At 41.5% G+C, this 21,631-nt stretch overlaps 2 protein-coding genes across 4 annotated transcripts; one reads left to right on the top strand and one right to left on the bottom strand.

Annotated features, from left to right (window-relative positions):
* The first annotated feature begins 566 nt into the window (after positions 1 to 566).
* Positions 567 to 12,529, top strand: arhgap22a (Rho GTPase activating protein 22a). Its single transcript, XM_085369944.1, has 10 exons — positions 567 to 699; positions 5,634 to 5,830; positions 6,502 to 6,589; positions 9,559 to 9,687; positions 9,827 to 10,037; positions 10,136 to 10,268; positions 10,348 to 10,421; positions 10,768 to 10,889; positions 11,021 to 12,008; positions 12,132 to 12,529. Exons 1-10 carry the CDS (start codon positions 567 to 569, stop codon positions 12,349 to 12,351), a joined length of 2,295 nt encoding a protein of 764 aa, XP_085226070.1. The 3' UTR covers positions 12,352 to 12,529.
* Positions 12,530 to 14,122: 1,593 nt separating this feature from the next.
* mapk8a (mitogen-activated protein kinase 8a) lies at positions 14,123 to 21,525 on the bottom strand. 3 transcript variants are annotated; one of them, XM_085369948.1, is made up of 12 exons: positions 21,345 to 21,525; positions 19,138 to 19,304; positions 18,756 to 18,885; positions 18,556 to 18,614; positions 18,306 to 18,444; positions 17,480 to 17,645; positions 17,174 to 17,245; positions 16,230 to 16,412; positions 15,992 to 16,116; positions 15,811 to 15,874; positions 15,075 to 15,152; positions 14,123 to 14,622 (listed from the first exon to the last, which is right to left on the bottom strand). In XM_085369948.1, the coding sequence occupies exons 1-12, from the start codon at positions 21,351 to 21,353 to the stop codon at positions 14,444 to 14,446; spliced, it is 1,371 nt and encodes a 456-aa protein (XP_085226074.1). In that variant the 5' UTR covers positions 21,354 to 21,525; the 3' UTR covers positions 14,123 to 14,443. The 3 variants fall into 3 exon arrangements, with proteins under 3 accessions (XP_085226074.1, XP_085226071.1, XP_085226072.1); XM_085369945.1 differs by lacking the exon at positions 17,174 to 17,245 and adding an exon at positions 16,792 to 16,863; XM_085369946.1 differs by lacking the exons at positions 16,230 to 16,412; positions 17,174 to 17,245.
* Between the last annotated feature and the right edge of the window lie 106 nt (positions 21,526 to 21,631).

Below are 21,631 nucleotides of genomic sequence, written 5' to 3'. Positions count from 1 at the left end.
TGACATCACCCCCTTGATTTACATATTGGAAAACCATTTACAGCGCTTTATTTTGCTGTCTTGTTAGTGATACGAGCAGTACAGTGATGCCATTTAAAGGAGAAACTAATATTATTTTTGTACACAAGTCAGCAGTTTTCACTTCTTCATCGGGCCAGCTCACTTCCTGAGTGAGAGACAGACTAAAAATGAGGACAAGGACAGTGGGAGAACCCCACAGCTGCGTGTTATTTCCCTATAAAGCAGTACCTATCACTGCAGATGCCTCAGACAGTGTGACTTTTTTTTTTTTCGCTGCACGGAGAGTCTGGCTCCAGAGAGAGAGAGTCGTCCGGTCTATCCATCCAAGACGACATGGCAAGTGCTCGCATGACAGTCTCTATTTCCTTCCCTCTATCACCGTCTGTTCACATCAGCATTCCTGAGAGACAAGTCAGAGGCGTTACTGATAGCAACTATAGTGGTCCCTTTTCTGTGAGCATGTGAATATCATTTGATTTGTTTCTTGGAGATTGGCTATTAAGCAGAGGACTGAGACTTCAGTATTGTCATTGTTTAGAGCCTGAATGTGCTTGCTTGCTTGTGTTATGGCTCTAGAGATGGCCCCGGTGGAGAAGGATACCTACGGTGCACACAAGTTCAATGCCATGAATCCTAACAGGACTCCATATATCAGTGACAAAGCAAAGGAACTAGCAGGTAAAGCTCAGTTTTTAACTTGTTTTGTGTTGAATGTCACCATATAATACAAGCTGATTATTTATTTTAAGCTTAACTTCATCTGAGCTCTCAAATGAAGTTAAGTAGTAATTTTGTTTTGTCTTTTTCATCAGTGTTTCTGTATCCATCTGTGTGATCCTTGTACTGCCTGTGAGAGTTTAAGCTGTTTCTATGGCCAAAGTTATGTTATTACAAATGCTTCTCCTTCATAAAGTCCTAACGTTTGGTGTCATTTGTAAATAACGGACTGTTACAGAAATCTCAGTCAGCTCTTTCTTCTTACAGTGTCTCTGTAATGTATATTGGTCTCATCCACCCTCTTGATTTCATGATTTGGAGGCTTTTAAACAGACTACAACCTTAGAACAAGCTGAACAGGAACAAGAACATCACACCCTCGAGACTTTTGGTTTTTACCACACAAATTACTGAGTGATTGAGGTAGTTTGGCATTTACTGTCCGACTGTAAATCTCACCCTGAGTGAAACAGGATACTTAATATGAGTGTTTACAATACAGTTTTGTTTGATTTGAACATATGTCCACCCAAAATCTGTTCTGCCAAATGTCTGCGATGGATTATATGGTCAAAGCTTACATACTTTAAAAAAACACACAAAAAACACAGAGATTTAAAAAGACATTCTTTTAAAATGTTAATGTTAGGGCGGTCCAGTGGATGGGGATGTTGCCTCCCAGCAAGATTGGCCTCAGTTTAATCTCCTGACAGGGGAAGAGCTTTCTAAGTGGATTTCAGTGTTTTCCACTTTATGTGGATCCACTGCTCTAATGCTTTAGAAAAGTCTAATGGACTTTTCTCCAAAGTCCGAGTGATTGTGACTTAATTTTACTTTATCTGATAATAGCTGTCAGATCAAGATGTTGCCTTACAAACTTCATACACTGACTTGTGGCTGTGGATGATGCACCATCTCTCCTCCCAAGCAGACAGTTTTTTCTAAAGGTTATTAATGGATTTCTAGTTCTTGTCTTGACTTCCTCTAAGTGACATTTTTAATGACATTTTCAGACAGAGGAAATTGAAACCTTTTTATAACTTGTCTCTGATTGTTGTGCATCAATAAGCTTCATTTTTAGATCCTCACCAGGTGCTCGGCTGACTCAGGACCTCAGGGGAGTCAGCGGTAGGTGCTTCTTCAGGTCTGAAGAAATAGAAAAATCGTGAAGTTCTGAAGATGTCCTTAGGAAAAAAAGTTGATGTTGATGAATTTAGAACTAGAAGGATATCCAGACATTTTCACATACATTGCAGTTTTTTTATATGTCTATTCTAAAGTCTTAAAACAGCTGAATAAATGTTACATTTCTAAATGCCTGCTTGTCACAGGGGTTGAATGTATTTAATTCCATTTAAAGATATCAGCAAAACTTCTGAGATTTACAGCTATACGTCGACATCGCGGTGTCACATCTACTTTCACTGCATCATAACACTTAGTGGTGAGACTGATGTCAGTGGAATCAAATATATTGATCTGAGGTTGTACATCAGGGTTCACATGAGCCCATAATCAAATCTCCACAACCAGCTGTGGGGATTGTGAAGACTGTGGAGCAATAGCGAAGCTAAAAACACAGAAAAGGATGACAAGACAGAGGACACCAAGCCAGACGTATGTATAGATGGTGAGAAATTGATACTGAGAGTGTGCAGCAGAAGGCAGAGTGACTGATAAAGAGACAGACCAAAGAGAAAGAGAGGGAGAGAGTAGGCAGGGCTCTAGGTATGTAAGGAACAACAGCGTACTGGGCCAGTGGGACAGAGAGGGGGAGTCAGACGTAAAGGAAAGAGGGGATCCAGAGGAGAGTGTGAGGTTAAGTGTGTGTGTGTGTATGTGTGTGTGAGTGTAAAATCAGACAGAGTGCAAGACTGTGAGCCAGGGAGAGAGATGCTCGAAGAGGATGAGGAGTAACAGGGCGAGGCAACAGCGAGAGGAGCCGGTAGAGCGTGTATGTGAGGAATAGTGTGTGAACAGAGGGATGCGGTCATGTCTCTGTGAGAAGGAGCAGTATAGCAACGGTAACCATGCTGAGCCCCAAGATAAAACAGGCACGCCGGGGTAAGCACAGTCCCTCCTCCCTTTCCTCCATCCTTCATCCTGGCTTCATTTTTCTGTCTTGCCTTCCTTTCTTGCTGCTTTCTGCTTCTTTTTTCTTTTCCTTTTTTATTTAACTTGCTGCTGCTGCAGAGCTTAGTCTGCTGTCTTTTTCATTGTCTATCATCAATATTGTCATTAGTGCTTTCACTGATAATGACATGCAGAGCAGTGTGTCCTTGCATCCTAGTGAGCATTTTACTAGCAATTTGATTCATTTTCTTGCATGATCCTGAGTGTAGTGGCTTCAGCTGTTCTGTGGAGAGCTCACTGAGTGTTAACAGGCTCTACTATAGGGTGATGTAATCCGACATGTCTTCCTCAGGTGATTACACTACCCTTATTCCTAGAAGATTTAATTCTGATGGAGATGAGGCACGTTGTAGTAAGCATCGGTGCTGGGAAGATAATTATCGGTCTCAAAATCACTTGTATTCTGACGTGTGCACCTGAACGCATGACTGTATCTCTGTTCAAGGTTTCCCCCAGCTATTCGGCTGTGGGTTTTTGGCAGGTGACAGAGATCCAATTGGGAGGAATGCGTGACTCTCTGCCCCTGTAAATCCCAACAGCTGACTCTCAAACATAGTTCCTCTAATGCTGGGTAAAATCCATTTGTGACCACAGAAGTTGGGACACCAAATATATGTTCCTCTCACATGATATTGTGAAGATTAATATGGAAGCTGTAAATCATGATGCAGTGTATAAATACTTCCTGTGCTCTTCATAGCAAGCGGTTGCTAGATAACACACAGTTTGGCACACTGTTGCAGGTGCCACGGGCAGTTGTGACAGCTGCCACCTTAATTTGAGGAAAAAATGATTATTATTGAAATTGCTGTTCCGATACATCTTCTTCGTGAAGCTTCATTTTTCTGTGTCTTTAGGCGAAGATGTTCCTTCGTTTCCCCCCTGGCAGCTGATCACTTGTTCTAGACCAGCCGTAAAAATCGGATCATAAAAGATGATGGGGTGGAGAAGTGCCTCCTCTTTCTCCTTCACGAATACAGTCAGAGAGTGCAGTAGCTGTAGTTGCTTGCCATGTCTTGTGCGCTTGCCATCTCTCATTTGCTGTAATGGTATCCTCCTTTGATTAGATTCCCAGCTCTGCTCTCCACTGACCCTTTTATGCAGCATCTTTTAGGACAAATTCAAACAGCATCTCAGAGCTGGGTCTGGATCCTACTCTGTTATGCTGGAAGACATTTACAAAACTGTGAATGATGTAGATGAAGCTTCTCTATTATCTGTATAGTTGGATGATTACTGAAACATTTGAGTGGATAACATAAGGGCTTTAGCAAATATTATGTGGTCCTTTTGAGATACCATAGATTCAAAATTGAGAGGAAAACCATTGTGAACTGAGCTGTGTTTATCATCATCACTAATAAATGTATTATTGCACCCTTATCTCATTCAAATGGTAATGACATATAATACATTTTATATTAATAACTGAATTATTTCAATAATACATAAATAATTTACATTTCAATCATTTAAAGGTTGGAGCAGCTATCCACAAGGTAAAACCTCATAGAATATATTCAAATACCACTACTGTTGCTACCACCACAGTGAGACCTTGTTACTTTAGATTAAACTGTTTATATATACCCTTACAACACTTACAATCGGCTTAAATTGCAAACTACTCAGTGGTGAATAAAATAGTTTCAGTCAGCTTCACTGCAACCAAACATGAAACCAAACAGCAAAACGCTACAGTAATGCACCATTAATAATCTTAACCAGCGTGAGCCCTTTTACTTTTGATACTACGGTGGGCGGATGTATAGCTGTCATGTTTGCACCAGAACGTATGACTATAGTTCTGTTCAAGGCTTACATTCACTCAAATACTGCTGAAGATGCTGTACTTTACTTCAGTAATACAATTTTTAAGCTTTACTTTCTATGTGTTTTGTTTTGTTTTGTTTTTATATAGAAGTATGAGACACGGTTACATTATATCTGCTGTATTTATAAACCTTGATGAGCCTGCTTCAGCTGTCATTTTGGAAATGACTGCTTCACACAGTCATTCTTCTTCCTTCTCAGCAATCATGACTCTGCAAAGGAAGGATGTCCAGCAAGGGGAGAAATAGAAATGAGGAGTCCAGACAGAGAGCTGATAACAGAGCGAGAGAAAGAGAGAGGGAGGGAGAGGAAGAGAGAGATGAAGAGAAGAAACAGGAGAGGGAAAGGAAAGAGAGATCTCTGTCCAGGCCCTTAAAGATACCTTCCCTGCTGTCCTCAGCAGAAAGCAAAATGCAATTAACAAGGAAAAAAGATGCCATTGATTTCTCTCTTCTCCCCTCTGCCTGTGCCTTGTGTTTATCTCTCTCTTTTCTCTTGCTGGTTGACTCCCCAGGGATCGCTCTACTGTCACAGTTTTTGCTCCATTCCTTTGGCATACAGATGCTAATATATAATCCATATTTTAATTCCGGCTGTAGCAGTCAAAGCACAGTCTGATCCAAAGCAAAACCTGTCTATGTATAGCAATGAGACTGGAAATAATGGATGCCCTTGTTAATATCTGAAACAAATTAAAACATGTACAGAAATAGACGGGTTTCTTAAAACAAGATGGCTTTGCAGTGAAATGGAGGCATTCCCTTTGTAGGCTGAATTCAGATGAAATCTTGATGCATGGCCCATGCTGTGGGCTTAGCGGTACCCGAGGGAGACTACAAAGAAAGATTTAGAAAATTACTTATCCCGTGTCTTTGTGGAATACTGTCTCTGTCACTCTTTTTCTGATCTCAATGTGTGTACCCATGCAGCACGGTCCAAAAGCATGGTTCTCGGAGAGTTGACAAGGGTTTCCAGGCCCTGTTCTCCTCTGGATCATGAGAAAGCGCTGAAGGCGGGCTGGCTCAAGAGACAGCGGAGTATCATGAAAAACTGGCAGCTGCGCTGGTTTGTCCTGAGGACCGAAGCTCTGTATTTCTACAAGGATCAGGATGAAAGCAAAGCACAGGTATTGCAAAATAGCACATATGAGATATTGACACCTGTTGCAAGGCTGCTCTGTTATATTCCATCGTATTCCCCCTGAAACATCTGAGCCAACTTCTTGAACTGATCCGATTAGTATTTAGAACCCAAAACTGATCACTCGACTGTGTTTTTCAACTAAAATAAAACCAAATGTGTTTTCCATTCTCTTAAATAGCCAAGTGAAATAAAAGTGACCGTGTGTTTTTTTTTAAAAACTGTTTGCTAAATGAAATACTTGGTGTCGAGCTATGGCTGGGTAAATATCATTATCTTTAACACAGAAAATCAGCTCCATTAAGACCTCCCCACAGTCTCCATTAAAGCCATAGCGTGTTGTTACTGCCCTGACACATACACTGATTATGTGGTAACTACCTACCCTGTGGTTGTGTCTGAAGCACTTAGTTTTTGACCTTTGACCCTATCTGTGCTGAAAGGATCAAAAATGCTAGTACATCAGGAAGCACCAGTAGGATAAGTAGATGAAGAGATGTTTCCCTGAGTCATTCCTCCCTCCATCATCATTGCCTCCCTCTGTTGGACAATTGCCCAGAGTCCCGTGTACTCAGCGCTCCATAATATTTAACATTCACTACACGCCCTTGTCCAGAACCTCTGATATCTCACACCTTCCTCGCCTTTCTCCGGCAGGGTTGTATTCCTCTACAGGGTAGTCAGGTCAATGAGGTGCCTGCCAATCAGGACGAGCCTGGCCGCCACCTTTTTGAAATAGTTCCAGGTAAGTTGGCATAGTGACAGTTCTGTTATATAAGGAAACAAGTAAGTAAATAAGCCTTGTTCAAGAGATGCTGAACAATCTGTTTAGCACCGAGTGCCAAATAGAAAACTTCGCACTTGGCTCCCTTTAGATTTTTAAGTCAAACTTTATGTTTTACCTAGCGGTACTTTTCTCTGTGTTGCTTAAAATTGTGATCAGACTATACATGCAGCAAACCTCTGTTTAACCTGTGCTGATCCAAGTATCTCTTGTACCATCTGGTAGTTTTAGATGGTCACAGTGAAGAATGATTTTAGGATATTAAGATGCCTCCCTGATGTCATTGTTCAAAATGTCACTATATATAGATATACATAAATCATGCTTACAATGAGCTTAAAGTGCAATGAATTCTAACAGATAAAAGTACCCAGCTGTAAATAAATGTGCCCCACTGCAACTAAACGTAAAAGCAAGATCCTCCAGTAATGCATGCATTAATAATTAATGTAATTAGAATATAATGTATCCCGGACTGGGGCCATTTTCGTACACAGTGAGCACTTTTACTTTTGATACTGATAATGCTAAATGCATTCACTAGGTGTATGTTTGAGCCACTGTACTCTATGTAGATATTACAGTTTTTACTTTGCTAATTCTAAGGCTTCATATATCACGATGTGATAAAAATAATAATAATCTGATCCTTAACGAGGCCTAAAACCATTTCAATACAACCTGAAGTGAACAACAACAACACATACATATTACATGATTATTTCTTTAACCAAAATGAATCCAAAATGCCAAAGCAGTGTATAAAAACTATGTGATTCACATTGACATGATCTTGTAAAACCACTTTTAGCAATAATAACTTCACGTTATTATTTCTTGTATGATTTTATCAGTGTCCTAAATTATTGTCAAAGAATTGTGTCCCACTCTTCTTTACAACATTGCTTCAGCTCATCGAGGTTTGTGGGCATTCATTTGTCCACAGCATGCTTGAGATCCCTCCACAGTATTTCATGGTTGAGGTCTCGACCTTGACTGGGACATTTCACACTTTGATTCTTTTTATTTTCAACCATTTTCTTGTAGATTTGCTGCTTCATCTAAGCTTTATCTTTCAGATTGATGACCTCACATTTGACCTCAGGTCCTCTGGCTGCAAAATAAGCCCAAATCACAATCCACCACTGGGCTTGACAGTTTGTGCTAAAATGCTGTGTTTGATTTTGTCTGTCCAAAGAAGGTTTTTAACCCTCCTAAGCCAAGCTGCAATGCTCTTTTTGGAAATAAGATGCTTTTTATTGGCAACTGTTCGGACAGGTCATTCTACTGTCATGAACTTTAACTGTTAACATGCTAACTGAGGCCTGTAGAGTCTTATCTCTTAAGGTTTTTGTTTGTTTGTTTTCAGTTTCTCTGAGTATTTCATGGTCCGACCATTGGGTGAATTTACTGGGACTTCGACTTCTGGGGAAGGCTGGCAAAGGTCTTAAACGTTTTCCCCTTCGGAATAATCTTTCTAACTGTAAAATAATAGACTTCAAATTGTTTGGAAATCAACAATTGCATCTCTAAGATCATTAGTGACATATTTCCTCCTAGGCATTGTGTTGGTTAATATCTGAATCCTCCACAGAAGCAAACTGCCAAACATCTACTTTCTAGATGATCACTGTCTGATGATCAGGAAATTAAATACATTTGATCAGCAGTACCTGGCTCTTACTTACCTCCTTAATTCCTATCAAAGTAGTAAGGGTGCACTTAATTTTTGACACACTGCCTCTGCATTATGGCTTAGCACGTGTTAAATAAATAACAACACAGTTTTGTAGTTCATCTGAGGTTGTATTTACATAATTTTAAGACATGCAGATTCTTTTTTATCATATCTAGATGCATAAAATCCCAATTTAAAAGGGGGTGTACTTTCTTTTTACCATGAACACCTTCCTGCTGCTCAATGGATTTGAATATTAATATCCAAATGTACTTTAATTTTTTTATGGAGTACTTTACTTTTGTTTATTTACCACCTTACATAAAATCAGCTGTTTCATTTCTTTTTACAGAAGCATGAATATCAAATTTCCATTGGAATATAAGTGGATTTTTTTCCCTCATACATTCAATTTAGCTGTTCCAGAAATATATAAAACACATTTATTTTAGGAAAATGGCTGGCAATAAAAATGTAGAGTTTGTAATAAATGGTTTATTATGTGCAAATACACTGCCCTCAGTCTCATGTGACCTTGTAGGAAAAGACTGTCTAGTTGAAAAAAACAGTGTGAAAACACATGTGAGGAAAGGTCCAGGACAGAGAGAGAAAAGAGTGAAAAGCATGCTGCAGTTGCTGGTGTCCCATGGGAAGCCTTCTCTTTCTGGGTTGTTTGTCTCTCACACACAACACACTATGCACCACAGTGCAGGACTTAGCAATGAATGCGGGTACTAATATGTATTCTCCACAATGAGCCATGTGCAATCCTTGCTAAACCCACTTTTCAAATCCTGTGTTTTGTATTGCTTTTTCTAAAATATGTGAGTTAAGTTTTATGCTTTTATCTCTGCTGAGTATTTCCACCTCTTCAAAGGCAAAGGGGTACAACGGGAGAGAATTCCACATAGGGTAATCAAAGCTGTGCTGAAATGAACTAAATGTCAAACTGAAATGTCATCCGGGGTGGCATCAAGCTGTGTTCACCCAGAGGAAGAAAAGGCAGAGCTGCATGATTGTGTCTTTGTACTTTACAGGGGCGCTTGAGCTAATGAGGTTATTGAGAATACTGATATTGATGTTAGCAGCTGGATCTGTAAACAAAGTAATTCTGCAAAGTCACTTGCAATCTAATTTGCAGAGGTGCTATCTGTTTTGTGTTTGATTCCATATGATTAATAGTGAATTTGAAATGTGCTAGTCATTATTCTATAGGGACCAAGACAAAATTGAAGCATGGCTTTCTTTTCAGCAGGGGCTGGAGAAAAGGATCGAACTGGTATAAGCCATGAATCATTCCTGCTGATGGCCAGCTCCCAGAGCGACATGGAAGAATGGGTCAGAGCCATACGTAGAGCTATATGGGCTCCACTTGGTGGAGGTTTGAGTCTTTAAAATGTCCTAATATAGACACACATGAACACAGAAGGGTCTGCATGCCTTAAAAAAGGGATACGGGGTTTGCATAAGAAAATTTTTGAGCTATTAGTCACATGAATTTCTTGGTTTTGTGACTGAAGGTGTCTTTGGGCAGCACCTAGAGGAGACAATGTTGTATGAATCCCAATGTGGCCCTCAGAGACTAGTCCCTGTGCTGGTTGAGCAGTGTGTATGCTTCATCCGTGAAAATGGACTCAAGGAGGAAGGCCTTTTCAGGGCCCCCGGACAGACCAATCATGTTAGAGAACTGCAGGATGCCTTTGACCGCGGTGAGAAGCCAGTGTTTGACAGGTGAGGCAGTGGGAGGGGGAATTTTATCCACAACAGTATGCTAAGCCATTATCTGTATGGAATAGTACTCTATATTGTGCAGTCCTTTTCTCTTTCAGTTCCACAGACGTCCACACAGTGGCATCACTGTTAAAGCTGTACATACGAGAGCTGCCAGAGCCTATAATCCCATTCTCCAAATACACACAGTTTCTCTCTTGCGCTCAGCTTCTTACCAAGGATAAAGAAATGGTATTGAATTGTCTACTTAAGACTTTACTGGTACATTTCAAAATCTGTTCTTAGCAATAAACATCTACTTTTTTCCAAGGGTATTACAGAGCTCGGCAAACAGGTGAAATCACTTCCTCAGGTCAACTACAACCTCCTTGAGTACATCTGCAAGTACGTAAAGTGTATCTTGTCACCTATATATATATATATCAGTGCTGATGTCATTGTGATGGGACTCATTATTCTGCCTTCACGGCTTCACAACTGATGATTTGTCAGCTTATCAAACCAGAGACATTCATTACACCCACATTGTCTTCATCAGGGGAAGTGACATCACTGTGCATAATTGCATATCTTCTCTAACTCCTTACATTATGGAAAAAAAATCCCACGCACCAGTCACAATGAGACCTCTCAATCATCCGACCTGATTATTTTTTAAAGCCAGCTTTAGCAAAGCTTAGCACTGATGATTATATGAAAATAAGTTTTGCTTTTGGTTGTGTCTGTTCAGGTTTCTGGATGAGGTGCAGTCTCACTCCAATGAGAATAAGATGAGTGTTCAGAACCTGGCCACTGTGTTTGGACCTAATATCCTTCGTCCCAGAGTGGAGGATCCAGTCACCATGATGGAGGGTTAGAGAGCACATCGATCTTTGCTAATTTAATGCAAATTTGTGAATAAAAGCATGAATTTCAATCAGTGTGTACAAAGTTTCAAGATAACTTGAGAAATTTGTTGTATTTTTGTTTGCCATTCTAAACAGGAAGTACGCAGGTGCAGCACCTAATGACTGTGCTGATTAGTGAACACTCACGACTTTACCAACGTGAGGAGCCAGAAACAGAGATTAAAGTTCCCATACAGCGCCAGGAGAGCCAAAGGTGCAAGGTGGAATGGCTTTCACAAGAAGACCCTGACCACCCACATCCCTCAGGGACAAGCTCCAAAATGCCTAATGAAAAAGCCCAACCTTCCACTTCTTCTACAGACATTAAAGTAACAGCAGTGAGCCCTGTTACACTGGACAAGGGTGAGGAAAGTCAGACTGAAGGGAAGAGCAAAAGCAAGACAGAGGAAGACATCAAGACTGAAGGAAAAGTTGGAAGCGATGCAGCTGTTAGCCCTAGCAAACAGGCTAAAGCATTGCCTTCCTGGAGATCCACCTTCAAGGGCAGTGCAACCTCAGGTGGGCCAAGAGGGAAAATAGGGGGATCTGCAGGGGACGTGTCGGCTGCCGGGGGGAGCAACTGGTTAATGAATGGTCTGTCATCCCTCCGAGCACACAGACGTACCACCTCATCTGGGGAGAGACTAAAAGACTCAACTGTATCGCTAAAGGATTCAACCCTCTCCCTTAAAGAAACTACTCTTAAAGACTCTCACAGAGACTCTGATGAAGATTCTTCTCGAACATCCTTGTCTCACAGAGCTCTCCACCAATCCCACAGACTGTCTGCTTATGACAACGTGGCCCCCTCCAGTCTAAGTCTACCTGCTGACACTTCGTCCATCTGGACGTCTTACGAAATTTCATTGTCTGAGCCAGAAGGGAGTGATAAAGCAACAAAATTAGAACCGAGTCAAGAGAGGCCCACACAGTTGAAGGACTGTGCAAATACTTTGGATCACAGTCCAAGCTGCAATGAAGATGATGATCTTGCAGAAACAAATGAAGATGCCACAAGCAAGGTGGCCCAGCTCAGGCAGGAACTGAAGAAACAGAGGGCGAGCTATGAAGTCCGTATCCGCAAGTACGAATGAGTCATTTGTCATTCTGTTTAGAATAGCCATTCAAAATCAAAATGTATTATTTATTTATTCATTATTATTCATACATGTAATATTTATTATTAATTATATTTATTTCATTTGAGGTTGGAAGAGTCCTGTTCCAACTACCAGTCCCAGATAAACCGCCTCGAGGAGGAGCTAGACCAGGAGAAGAAGAAGTTTCACATGCTGGAGATCCGACTCAGGAACTCAGAGCGGGCTCATCAAGATGCAGAAAATCGCAACATTCTCCTTCAGCAAGAGATGGAGGAATTCTTCAAAACCCTCGGAGATCTAACTACAGGAGCAACACGGACCAAATAGACCAGACCAGCCTGCCTTCATCTGGTCCATCAGTGGAGGAGGAGCTCAGTTACTGGGACGCCCAACCAGCCCCAAAGCTTTGAAGACCAAATACCTCTAGCGCAGTACTAATTGCCATCTTTTAGTACAGCTCTCTTGTGCCTACACTGACCAGTGCCGGTGCCAAACAAGAACTCCTCTGGACCAAGCACCTCTTATTTGTCATTCCTTGCTGTTATATACCATAGGTCATTTAATTAGCAATTGAAATTTCCTTGTAAGAAACCAGAAAAGGCCTTACTAAAAATTATGAGGTACATAATACATAGATACGTTATTGTTGATGCTGATATTCTAGAAAGAAAGGTAAGCTTTTAGTAAAAGAAAGAATAATGTGAGACGTTAAAATTCAACTCTTTTATTTGCAGGAGTTGAAGGTTGACAGTTTCCATTTTCTGATGTATATATTTGGTCTGTTAGTGAGGCAAGTGACCTTCCCAAAAGACACCATAAAAGGTTAACTCGTTGCTGACAGTGTTTGGCCAATCAGAAGAATGCATTGTACCAGTAGTGCTGAATGGCTCTTTTTTCCCCACGTGTACCTGCACTAATATCAGATTTACTCAGAGGCAAAATCCTGCTTAGTCTCTTCTATTGGTTTTATTTCTAAGGACAATGAAGGAGGAGCAAAAAAATAAAAAAAAATAAAAAGTTGAATTGTGGCCAAGAGTCAGGACAGCGTCACATTCCCCAAAGTGCATTTTGGGAGCTGATGCTAGGGGTTACTGCCTGGAGTGCCCTACCATGAAAAAAAAAATCAGGCAAAAAGGACATTTTGGGAATTTGAGCCTTACAAAAAGTTATCCTGGCAAAAGCAAATGTCTGTTTCCCAACTCTCTGAAAGCATAAGTACAGTGCAATCTACAGTAAAATGTACAGATCTGTCACTAACTTTACTAATCCATGAACTATACTGCACAGAAAACAAAATGCATATAAATAGTGCTTCTGGATTAAATGTACATTACATACAATGCATCCTAGCTTGAAATAAACAAATAAATAAATAAATACAGAAAACAATACAGAAAAAAATATATACTTTTTTGCATTTCTTTCAAAATGATGTGTGCCAAGATACTGTTTCTTCACAAACATGTTTGAATGAGTGCATGTGTGAGGTAGAACTCAGAAAGATGCACCACAGAAGAGAGGAGCATCGGCAATGGAAGAGAACTAAAAATCATGGAATTGAGTAAGGGCACTTAAATTAAATATCTTAAATATCAGACAGCTGTAGATAATATCAGACAGTAGGATAAAGTGACTAATTTAGACTTGGTGTCTGGTGATGTCCCCAAAACAGCACTCAATCTAGCCAGTAGGGTTGTTACAGCGCTCACAGTAATCATCGACTCATTCTACATTTCTACTCGCTCTCTTTTCATCCAGCTCTTGCTCATCCAACAGACCGTCAACTACAAATTACATCTAAGTAAAAGAACTAGTCAGAATACAATCAGTTTACAGTACGCTATAGTAACAAAAAAAAGGTCAGTGTCAGGGCATTGACCGTTAGACTGTTTGCTATAAATATGCTAACTTGGATGCAGCAAGGGGCACTTTCTACAAGATGAGGAACAATATCAAAATAAAATCATCGGTTTGCATCAAGATCCAAGATCAAGTGTGCTATAGTTTACTGTTAGACAGAATTAGTGTTCATTCAAATGCCCCACCCAACCCACCCCCCACCCAAAAAGAAAAAACTATACAAAAATATACTCAACATAATGGTAGTGCTAACGGTATGGCATCTGAATTTGTAGTACTAGCTAAAAAAAGAAGAAAAAAAAATCAGATCCGTCTCTTTCATAACATACATCACAGTTTCACATCAAAACTCTCTGCAGCAAAAATACAGTAATAATGATACAATTGCAAACCACAGTCATTTACAGCTTTATATGGGGGGACAATCTGTACATTAAAAAGCACGGCTCTACAAACTAACATGACAAGTTTCATTGGCCTAAACCCTCTCCCATCACACACGCTGATGAGAAAGGACATTTCCGCGTTGTTCGCGTGTATGTGCACCGCGTGTCTAACGTTATCTGCAGCAGGCCAGCGCGCCCAAAGAGGTGTGACCGTCTAAGCTGCTGTCTGTTTCCGAGGTCATGGTGGGGTCACTGCTTGGGTCAGTGGGCTCTGTGGACATGGACGAGATGTCGTTGGCCGAAGAGGAAGAGGAAGATGTGGGCTGAGGAGGGCTGTCAATCACTGCTGCACCTGTGCTGCGAAAAACACACATCAACGCCTACGTTTCGTCAAAAATACACAGGTTAGTGATATTTTCTGGTCTTTTACAAGAAAATAAGCTACTTTCTGCTACAAATGATTTATATTAGGATGGGACTGGGCAAGCAGGATGTGCATCATTTACTTTGGCTCGGGAGGTTAAGTGGGTCATCCCACTCTCTTCAGCTCGTACTGTATAGCCCTCTAAGAGGTCAGTAAGACTAGAAAGCCAAGATATATCAGTGCAGTCCATCCTGATGTCTCACTGGCTTTGCTAATAAACCATTTGTGCATTACTCAGTCGTGCACAGAGAGTGGGTGTCTGAATCTTATGAAACTACAACTTGTCTTGTTATCTGATAAACAAACATTATGTGAAAAAAAAATATTGCAGATGAATCCTTTCCACCTTCTTATCTCCCTAAGTTCTCAAGATCACTCACCTAAAGGAGACGGCTGGCCTCTTATAACTCCGTTCCTTTTCCATTCCTCCCATTCACTCACTTCCTTATAAATCAGCTCTGCAAAAAAAAGGAAATTTGTTTTCATTCAATCTGGTGGGAGGGAAAGAGGAATCATCATATGCTTTCCCGTATAGCTGGAGTGTACTGCATACTGTACGGTCCAAATAGCAACATGTTACTAATTTGGACTGGCTGTGCTGGTGTGACCCTTCTAAAAATGATTGAGGGGTCATTATCACCTGGCAGGGATAAGGATGAGCTCATCCTGCTGCATAACTGAAAGTGATATTTACTCACAATCTTAAGTCCTCTCATGCCCAATAGAGTCAGGTTTCCCACAGTGGAAAACACTAACTGAGAGGCTTTAAAAAGGTGTCTAAAGTCACTAAATACACCATCTGGCAGCCATGGCAAAGATGCAGAGCTTCACCTGATGTTTCTTTGCATTTATACAGTCAATCCTGCTCTACTGGATCTCTTTGGATATGTTTTTTTGTGCTTTATTTTAATAGAAATTGATTAGGTCGCTTCATCACCATTCATAACATCCTTATCACAAACTCTGACCACCTGGTAATTTGCCACAGCGTGCACATCATACTAAGTATCACTTTCAAACATCATAGCTTTCTGGTTCACTTCTGTGTGGCTTCTGTCTGGCAGGTAAATAATAAATTAAGAGTCAAACATTTACAGTCACAGGAAGCTGTCTAACCTTTCCACTCTTCCACGGTGTGCTCCCGTTCATCCAGTTGTTTGTCCGGGATCTTTGGTGGGGGCTGAGAACGAAAAAATGGTTTAAATGGCACATTGGTGGTACAAGAGTGATGCCAAGTTTCCACTTAAAATCTCATGTAACACATTCAAGAATCACGCAGTATCGGCGATCCACTTACCGCTTCCACTTCAGCTGGATCATACCAAACGTTAATATAGGGGTGCTGCAGGGCCTCGTCTACCGAAATACGCTTGGAGGCGTCAATTACTAACATCTTGGATAAGAGATCTCTAGCTTGGCTTGCTGTGGGGGTTAACAAAAAAAATGATGGCAATTAAGATCCCGTGCTATTGATCACAAGGATGTCATTTGATGAATCAGTTATTGGTTGTTTAAGTCATGACAAGAAACACCACCTTTCAGTTTGTTGTGATCAGAGTCGGCAGGGAAGAGAACATCTGGGAAGAGTTTCTCAAAGCTGTATCCAGCATAGCGGGGCCTGTTTTCTACGTACGTTCTTACTGAATGGTTCAGCTTCATTAGAAAGTCCTGAGATGGAGTGCCTAGCTGCTCAATTACCTTGTTCCACTGGTCGATGTCTGAAGCGTAAATGTTAAGGGAAAAGGCCACATACATACGCTCCAAAAGACCATAAGGGCAACATGACATTTAGCTTTCTTTGAGGTGCAAACACTAACAGCTCTACTCACATATCTGCACACAGGATCTATGGTGGCATGGCTATTCACTTCTTTTCTATTCAGCCAATAAATAACTATAGTGTGTACTCTCTCGCCGGCTACCACCATTTATTATCTAGATTTGCCTGCATTTTATCTCGATATGTGGAAGCAGCAAAGGAATGACAGAGGTAATGTTGGTGGAATGGCGGAGTGAAAAACTCTCGGGATGGTGGTGGATCTCTTCACACTAGATGAAGTGATGACACAGTGATAAATCAATGATGGGGAAGGATACGATCAGTGCCAGGGAACAACACACTTCCCCTGATCATCTCAGCCACAATGCATCCCACTGACCATACATCCACTGGAGGTGGACATTTAGATGGCAGGGAGGTGGACATGCAAACAAAAACGGTGAAGAGAAGGGAAAAAAAGGACACAAATGAACAAAAATAAAACAAAGTGAGAAGAATGTAAAACGGAACAGAAGAGGTGCGGCGATTAGAACAGAAGCGAAGCCGCGACAGCCGGATGTGGGTGAGCTCGAGTGGGAGAAAGCATTGTTGAACAGACAGTTAATGACGTGATGATGAAACAGAGAAAAATCTGACAGAAACTTTATAAAAGACTGTTAAAAAAAACGGCGAGGAAGAATTTAAAAGACACAAGGATACAGTCCCTTCCTGGGAAAAGGATTTTATGCCGAACCATTTCCGCTAGTATGCAGCCCACTGACCATATGTCCACTGAACAAAGCCAATAAGAGGTAAGGAGAATGCACAGCAACAGGTTAGTTATATATAAAAGGTGAGTTAGCAAGCAATTTCCCTTTGTGTAAAGAAGCATGCAGCTTAAAGCAAGCAAGATTTATCTCTAAAGCCTCATACTATGGTGCAACGGAAGTTCATTTTTTTACACTGAAAATCTAAAAAGGCAGACGGTGTAGACTAATAAGATACAGCACAAAGGAAATCACCCACCATTGGCTTGGTAGCCCATGCCCAGGATAACCTCAGGTGCTCTGTAGTACCGTGTAACTACATACGGTGTCATCAGGAGGCCCGTCGCAGCTGTCCGAGCCAAGCCGAAGTCTAAAATCTTTAGTGTGCAGTCTGACTTGACGACAATATTACTGGGCTTGAGGTCCTACAGAGGAGCAAACAAGCAAAAAGGCTTAGAACCTCCTTCTCCGTTTCAACAAAAGGCAGACGTGTTTACTGAGATGCTTTCCTCACTTTCACATAAATCTCATGGCAACAGGCTGATGTTTCATGCTAAGGAGAAAATAATGCTTCTTTCTTGAACAATGTTTGATCAGTACTCGTGTCAGTAAGCGGCAATTGTCAGGTATCGGTGCCACAAGCACACTTGGCTGCATGTTTCTTGCAGCACTGATGCGTTGCTCTTGTAAATCACAGCGCACCCATTCATTTCACACCTGCTTCTCACTGATCCATGAGAAAATGATTCAGCTTCCATCGTCAGAGGAGGTGAGAAGTCTGTATCAGCTTACAAGAACGGATAGAAAATCAGGATTTTGTTCAAAGATGTTTTATTAGGAATGTTTGCTCTGTCATTTAGTAGCTATAACAACATATGCTTTATAATAACAATATAATTATGAAGTAATCCGATTTCTGTTGGGGTTTAGTCATTAAAACTGTATTGAAAGACTGCATTCACCACTTAAAGGCGTGCCGGATGACCGTTTGCCCTAACACCTCAGCATCAAGTATCACAGCAGGTTTAACAGGTCAGAACACTCCCTGGCATTAGTGTGTGTGTTCATGGCCAGCTGATGCTTACCCTGTGAATGATGCCGGCAGCATGGAGGTGTTTTATTCCGCACAACATCTGATAGAGCAGATAGGAGAGCCTCTCGTGGTCTAGCTCCATCTGTATGACCTGGCACAGGTTGGCATCCATCAGCTCCATCACCAAGTATCTGACGGAGCGGAAACCATTTACAGTTTAAGCTAAAGAGGCATTTCAAGAAAACACGTGACAGGATTTATTATATTTAGATTGTACACTGCCTGTGTAACTTGATACTTACACATCTTGGAATTCTTCGAATGATTTTTGTGGTGTAAATACATTTAACAGACCAATGATCTGCGGGTATAAAGTTGCATTAATCAAAATCGTGGCATTTCAAAATAAAATACAACTTGGGTCGCACGCACACTCAAACACACTGAAACCATTACAATGTCTCCTACTGGTGAAAAGTATCTGAGTACTTAGCCCACTTACATTTTTGTGATTGACACATTTCATTAGGACTAGCTCTCTGTACGCCCTCTTGGCGTGGGTCTGATTTTGAAACGGCCGGCTCAGCTTCTTGATGGCAACATTTCTTTCAAGGATTTGGTCGTAAGCAGAGCTGAAGAGCACATAAATCAGCATAAATGGGTGTAAGACATGATAAAAAAATAACGATACTCAAGTTCAACACCTTCGAGGTCTGAGCTTGTAACATAAAGTGGCACAATTTACAACTGATGTGGGCTTGAATTTTAGTTTTATCAGTAACAGAAGGTGTCATTAAATTAGATTGTCGTGGACTAATGGAAAGAGTGACCGCTATTTCTCCAAGCAGCTGTTGACTGAATAAGAATGAGGCTGAACCACTCACCAGACGATACCCTGTGCTCCTGATCCAATGGGTCTTAAATTCTGGTATCGCTTCAGCACGGTGAATGTTGAGTCCCCCACATCGACGCTGTAGAACTCCTTTTCTCTCTTGTTTTTATTCATGGTGAAATCTTTGATTACTGCCTTCTGTGCATCCAAAAATGTCCTCTGTGGAGACGGAGACGCGTTTAAATATTTTGCAGAGCCAGAACTACACAATAGATATCCCACTTGTCCTTCCCTGCTCCAGAGAAAGCAGATTAGGAGTAAAGGAGAAAAGAGAGTGCTGAATTTCACACTAAAAGCATTGCGGGCAATTCCTCATCTCAGCAAACTCTGAAACGCACCAAGACGGCAGATTTGATATCGTCAGCCGTGGTGGCAGAACAGCAGGCCGCGGGGAGGTCTACTTCATCATATGAAGCAACTCAGAGAGTGACTCTATCACATGGAAAATCAAGCCCGGTGATAATTCCGCTGAGTTTGGACCCCAGCCCAGGAATCCAGCTCAGTTCTACAAGCAGGTCCTCCACGGGCACATGTTAACTGGGTCAGTTTCCACCATGAGACTGCGAGCCCAGATAATACACAACACATGGATGCCGACTGGTGCGCACGATGTTCATCAAACTGAAACGCCTAAAACCTAAAAAAGGAGAAAAACTAAGCAGCTTCCTTTCACTTTCTTCAGTTCTTACATAAGTGACATAATCACCCTCCCCATTCTCATTCTTCCACTCTTCCGACAGACAGTCCATATGAGGGATATAATTGCCAGAATGAAGTGAGTCAGCTCTCCTTCTGTTCCTCCAACGTCACAAAGACGTCCATAACATCCACCTCCCTCACAATATGAAAATAGACATGCTGCTTCTTTTTATATTCCAGACCGGAAGACAATTGTGCTCATCCAAGTTATGACGGCTTAAACGGCACCGCTGTTGGTATGTAGCGATGGCCGTGATATGAATAGTTATTAGCTGCACATATGACGGATGATCTAAGCCATTATTTTTTGCAGTAATGGCTATCTGTGATGATAATTCGGGCCAGATTATTACAGTGAGGAAATTGCACTTGATATCTTCTTGTGCCCTATATTCATACTTGGTCACACACTGTGTTAATATCAATGTCCCTAATGTGAAATAACCGGTATTGATGCCTAGAACTGCACGTGGCAGCAGCAAATTCCCCTAAAATCAATTGCCTCACTGCTAGATTGCAGTTATGTGTCAGCTGCAGTATTTATAAGGGTTTCAGCAGCCACATTAGTAGTCTCATGCAGCACTCAAGAAGCTGGGAGTTTGGACGGATTTAAAGGCATGCAGAGTGCTGCGAATCATCGAGCAGCCCCAGGCTTTCTGCAAAAGCACAAATACAGCAGGTCATTCACAGAGTTCACTGCCTTCTAATGATTCACCATTTATTTTCTATAAAAAGAAAAAGTTGCTTCACTCTATCGATTTAACAAATAGCTTCCAAAGTCTATACTTCATTCAGTCAGCTCCTAGCGATACATATAAACATGAACACAAGAAAACCAGCATTTGCAATTTACCACAGCAGAATACAATCTCCCATTGTCCCAGCTTACATGCATCACTCATCAACAGACACAAGGGATATGTCAGCCATGTACATGTTTATTAGAGTTTGCCTCGTGGACACTTTTTGTCATATAGCAACCTTAAAATATGCTCAATCAAAAGTTTAGACAACCTGCTTTCCAGCGCATACGCGCAGAGAATGTACGGAAAAAGACTACAAGAAGAAAATGACCGCGCTGCGCCTCAGCGATACACATTAATAACAGAGACCGAGTGAAGGACCGCTATTATTCATCTTCAACCCATGTCAGAGTGTTAACCTTGGACACACGACCCCTCTGCCTTGTCCAGTCGATGGCAGAGATAGCTGACGGTGATAATAACGGCCACATCGCGATATGACAGCCAGGCCCTGATTTTGACACAGTCGGTGATGACACCGGTCGGCTTCTCCCTGAATCTGTGAGCGAACCGTACACGGACTATCAGACTTTGACGACATTTAAAACAAACAAGAGGGATTCTGTTAATCAGTGAGGCTACAATGTAACACAACAGCCGCTCGGTGAAGCGGCGTGAACGTAGCCACTTGTGACCCTCCCCCCACGACCAAACAATAAGCACGTCTGAGGAGCGGAGGTGCGAATCCTCCTCTTACCTCTGTCATCAAATCATCAAACTATCGATCCCCCGGCTGCTCGTTCAGCGGTGAAACGTTCCGGGGCTGCGGGCTATTTGTTTATGCCGCCGCTGAATGATCATTTATTCGGCTGCGCGGCTTAAAAATACATGACCTCACCAAATTTATTGCCTACGTTTCCATCTGACTGCCACTGACAGGCCGGGACGCGCAGTGCGCACGGGGCATGCGTCCCACCAACAAGACGTCACTCGTGCACAGAGACACACCCACCTCCTCCTCCTACATCCATCCTCGCTTCCGCT

Source organism: Diplotaxodon limnothrissa, linkage group LG13 (assembly GCF_057381915.1).
Source record: "Diplotaxodon limnothrissa isolate DT_005_m linkage group LG13, D_limnothrissa_male_GT1.1, whole genome shotgun sequence".
Taxonomy (NCBI): Eukaryota; Metazoa; Chordata; class Actinopteri; order Cichliformes; family Cichlidae; genus Diplotaxodon; species Diplotaxodon limnothrissa.
Note: the sequence above shows the minus strand (reverse complement) of the source record. Positions and strands in the feature narration are given on the sequence as shown.